General features: G+C 49.6%; 1 protein-coding gene across 1 annotated transcript in view; it reads left to right on the plus strand.

Annotated features, from left to right (window-relative positions):
* slc16a10 (solute carrier family 16 member 10) overlaps nt 1-3,184 on the plus strand; it is a 17,264-nt gene extending 14,080 nt beyond the window's left edge. Inside the window, exons 4-6 of the mRNA XM_056581828.1 lie at nt 921-1,064; nt 2,052-2,280; nt 3,006-3,184. Of these exons, the coding sequence (XP_056437803.1) occupies nt 921-1,064; nt 2,052-2,280; nt 3,006-3,184 (552 nt within the window). The remainder of the gene's footprint in view (nt 1-920; nt 1,065-2,051; nt 2,281-3,005) is intronic.
* Nucleotides 3,185-4,964: the final 1,780 nt, after the last annotated feature.

Raw genomic sequence — 4,964 nt, forward strand, 5'->3', positions numbered from 1 at the left:
ACTCTCTCTCAAACACACAAATACACTTAAACACACACAGGCACACTTTTAAACACACAGACACACACACACACACTTAAACACACACCGGCACGAGTGCAGGCACGCACGTGATGTGCCAATCACAAATGGGTTGCGCAATCACAAACACACACACACACACACACACACACACACACACACACACACACACACACACACACACACACAGGAAAGAGAGTTGACATCAGGTTGTTAAAGCAACGTGTTGCACTCTATGTCACCTGCAGCACTCTTACACACGCACACACACACAGACCCCACACACACACACACACACACTGACACACACAAACACACACGTAGTCAAACACACGCACCCCACATACCCACACACACACTGACACACACAAAGACAAAAACTCGCACACACACACCCACAAAGTTTGTGTGCTGATGCTGTTGTTTTCTATGATCATGTGACTGTGATCACATGGGGTCTTGCTGATGTCAACGCTGACCTGGTCTCATGCACACCTTCTCTCCCTCCCCCTCCTGCTCCTCTCCCAACCCCTCCTCGTCCTCCGCCTCCTCCTGCTCCTCCTCCTCTCTCCCCCCATGGCTCACCAGCGCCCCCTAGTGGCCACACGGCAGCAGGGCAGCCTGGGAGATATTTATGCATAATCTTCCTTTGATGAGCCTTGTGCATACATGTCAGTACAAAGTGCACTAAGAGGCGACCATGTATAGAAATCAAACCCTTTCTACGGCTGAACCATGAAAAGGCATTAGTTGTATTCCTGCACCGTATAACTTTCCCATTCACCGGCGCACTCAGCCCCCCGCCTTCAGCGCTCAGGCTGAGCTCCTCGGGCATTGGTCGGTGGAGCTGTCGTACTGATGGTATCGAAGGATAACGGGCTGTGATTGGCTGTCTGCAGATGAAGCACGTGGAGGAGCGGTTTGGCGCCGACGCCAACAAGGAGGTGCTGCTGATGTGCATCGGGGTCACCTCCGGGGTCGGACGCCTCATCTTCGGCCGCGTCGCCGACTACGTGGAGGGGGTGAACAAAGTGTACCTCCAGGTGAGGCCGCGCACCTGGCTCTGTTCACTGCTGATATAGGAGAGGGTTTGTAGAACACTCCTATATCAGTACCTTATAAGGTACTGATATAGGAGAGGGTTTATAAAACACTGTCCTATATCAGTACTTTATAAAGTACATATAGGAGAGTTTTTTATAAAGTACTGATATAGGAGAGTGTTTGGTACAGTACTGATATAGGAGAGTGTTTTATAAAGTACTGATATAGGAGAGTGTTTTATAAAGTACTGATAAAGGAGAGTTTTTTATAAAGTACTGATAGTTTTTTTTTATAAAGTACTGATATAGGAGAGTGTTTGATACAGTAGTGATGTAGGATAGTGAGTTATACAGTAGTGATGTAAGAGAGTGAATTATAAAGTAGTGATGTAGGAGAGTGAGTTATACAGTAGTGATGTAGGAGAAGGTTTGATACAGTAGTGATGTAGGAGAGTGAGTTATACAGTAGTGATGTAGGAGAGTGAGTTATACACTATTGATGTAGGAGAGTGAGTTATACAGTAGTGATGTAGGAGAAGGTTTGATACAGTAGTGATGTAGGAGAGTGAGTTATACAGTAGTGATGTAGGAGAGTGAGTTATACAGTAGTGGTGTAAGAGAGTGAGTTATACACTATTGATGTAGGAGAGTGAGTTATACAGTAGTGATGTAGGAGAGTGTTTGATACAGGAGTCATGTAGGACAGTGTTTGATACAGTAGTGATGTAGGAGAGTGAGTTATACACTATTTGTAGGAGAGTGAGTTATACAGTAGTGATGTAGAGGAGTGAGTTATACACGAGGGATGTAGGAGAGTGAGTTATACACTAGTGATGTAGGAGAGTGTTTGATACACTAGTGATGTAGGAGAGTGAGTTATACAGTAGTGATGTGGGAGTGTTTGATACACTAGTGATGTAGGACAGTGTTTGATACAGTATGTAGCACAGTGTGGGGGTCCTCTGTGTAACACCCTTGTCCCTCCAGGTGTCGTCGTTCCTGGTCATCGGCCTCATGTCCATGATGATCCCTCTGTGTAACGTGTTTGGCGGGCTGATCGCCGTCTGCCTCCTGATGGGGCTGTTCGACGGCTGCTTCATCTGCATCATGGCCCCCATCGCCTTCGAGCTGGTGGGCTCGGACAACGTCTCCCAGGCCATCGGCTTCCTGCTTGGCCTCATGTCTGTTCCCATGACCGTCGGACCCCCCATCGCTGGTAAGAGCCCCCCGGTCCTATGCAGGCCTCTAACAGGTCCTCAGGGCAGGAGCCAGAATCAACCTGAAGCCTGCGAATAAGCTAGTACTAATGTAGTATTAAAGCTAGTACAAATGTAGTATTAAAGCTAGTACTAATGTAGCTCATAGTATTAAAGCTAGTACTAATGTAGCTCATAGTATTAAAGCTAGTACTAATGTAGCTCATAGTATTAAAGATAGTACTAATGTAGCTCATAGTATTAAAGCTAGTACTAATGTAGCTCATAGTATTAAAGCTAGTACTAATGTAGTATTAAAGCTAGTACTAATGTAGCTCATAGTATTAAAGCTATTGGTAAGGTAGGTCATAGTATTAAAGTTAGTAGTAATATAATTCCTAGTATTAAAGGACTGATATTAGTTTGATTACAAGCCGTTGATATCGGTATTTTCCTGTGTTTGATCAGAAGTGGGCGTGTCCCCCTAGATCTATGCTGGATAGATCAGCATCGTGTGCTACAGTCCACTGGGTGGGCTGGTAGACTGATCTATCCAGCACACGTCTGGGTGGACACGCCCACTTGTGATGTCATCAAAACACCTGAAAAGGCCACTTTTCAAATCGGCTGGCGATGGCCGACCCCAGCCACCCCCGGGGGCGTGACTCCGCCCACCCCCGGGGGCGTGACTCCGCCCCTCTTAACACGCGTCAGTCCTCGGTGTTGACTTGTGGCCCCTCTGAAGGCTTCCTGAGGGACCGCCTGCAGAACTACGACGTGGCGTTCTACCTGGCAGGGATCCCGCCCCTGGTGGGCGGGGCGGTGCTCTGCCTCATCCCCTGGGTGGAGCGGCGCCGCCACCAGAAGGAGCACGAGGTCAACATGAAGATGCTGGACAAGAAGAGCAACCAGGCCGTCTGCTAGAGGCAGCCATGGTCCTCCACCCCCCCCCACACCCCTCCCCCGTTCCCTGCCCCCCCCACACCCCTCCCCCGTTCCCTGCCCCCCCCTCCCCAACCCCCCCACCCCCCTCCCCCGTTCCCCCTCCCCGACCCCCACCCCCCTCACACCCCTCCCCCGTTCCCTGCCCCCCCCCCTCCGACCCCCACCCCCCCCCCACCCCCCACACATCCACTTGAAGCTCAACATGGAGAAGAGGATCCTGTGATTGGTCCACCAGGTGCAGAACATTCTGCAGAACGTCACCAAAGGGAGGACTCCATGTCCAGAAGGGAACGCTGTTTACCAAAAGACTGTCCGTAATGTGAGGGGGGGGGGGGGGGGGGGGTTCCTGTGAAAGACTGAAACAACACGCGGCTCAGAGTGTTCTTCACGCCACACCACCAACACACATCGAACCAGTGCAGGAGGCGATGGGCCGGGCGGTCCATCGTTTGCCTCAACAATCCACAGTTCACCCTAGTGCCTGTACCCCCCCCCCCCCCCCCCCTCTCAAAAGCCAACCAAACCTTGTGACGCGTGTCTGATTGTATTGGGGTCAGGGGATCACACTCATGTCAGCGACTCAGGATTGGCCTGAGGACGATTGGCTCCTCTTGATGACACATCAGGTCCCGCCCCCTCCGCTATGCAAAGCCCTGACCCCTGTAGTCACGAGGTACCATTAGCATTTTCAGGTTTTATAATTAACGCGATTAGGGTTAGGGTTACTTTTAACGTTTTTTGTGTTTGTGAAGCAGTATAAAATGAAACCACACACAGTGGTGAGGAGAACAGTGTCGATCGGTTCCCTGTGTGTTTCGGTTCGGTGGGAGTACACGTTGAGCAGAGGTAGATAAAACCAAAGAGACGGTAGATTGTCTGGTTCCCAGGATGCAGCAACAGCGCCCTCTGCTGCCCACCACCGGTAACTTCAGGCGTTTGTTCTGATTGGTACAATACGAATTTAATTGGTTCTATCACACCGATATGATGGAGCTCCGGTTTGTACCGGGGCTTCATCCTCTATAGTAAGACTACGAACACATCAGGTGAGGTCCGCAGTGTGTATGGCCGTCAGATTAGCTGCTAGTTAGCACAAGGCTTCATGTATAAACAGAGCGCGCGTCGCAGACTCCTTCCAGCTACGTCCAGAGGAAGCCGTCACGTGCGCTCTGTTCTGACAGCAGCTCATCGCGTGACTTCCGGTGCGTTACGACCTGTCAGCGTATTTCTTGTAACCATGGAAACACGCTGACGGCTTGGGAAAAAAATGGACGAACTCACACTATCGTCCCTCACCACTTTGATTGTGTGTGTGTGTATACATATTTAACACAGACATACATATATACGTTTATATTTATGTGTATCTGTGTGTTTATTTCCCTTTAACCACAAAGTATCTTAGCATTTATAAACTCCATGTCCGCAATATTTTAAACGTGGTGAATGGAGACATGGCTTTTAGCAAACTGTTGGTGACGCGGCCGTTAGCCGTGCGAGCTAAAGCTAGTCGTCCAGTTTATGCTTGCCTCGGAGCTGAGAGTTCTGCTGTATATATTTTATACTTTATTATTGTGTTCTGTTTATTTCTTTTTGTTGATCTCTGGATGTTTGCTACCAGACATGGTACTGAAAACCACCGGCTGACTTGAAGTGTGTTCTGCTAGCGCAGGCCCTGTGTTAGCGTTTGCCGCCCCCAGCCCCTGCTAGTGAAGCTGAGTCATTTAGAAAGGGGCGTTCACACCACAAGCGAAGGCGC

Source organism: Gadus chalcogrammus, chromosome 21 (assembly GCF_026213295.1).
Source record: "Gadus chalcogrammus isolate NIFS_2021 chromosome 21, NIFS_Gcha_1.0, whole genome shotgun sequence".
Classification (NCBI taxonomy): Eukaryota; Metazoa; Chordata; class Actinopteri; order Gadiformes; family Gadidae; genus Gadus; species Gadus chalcogrammus.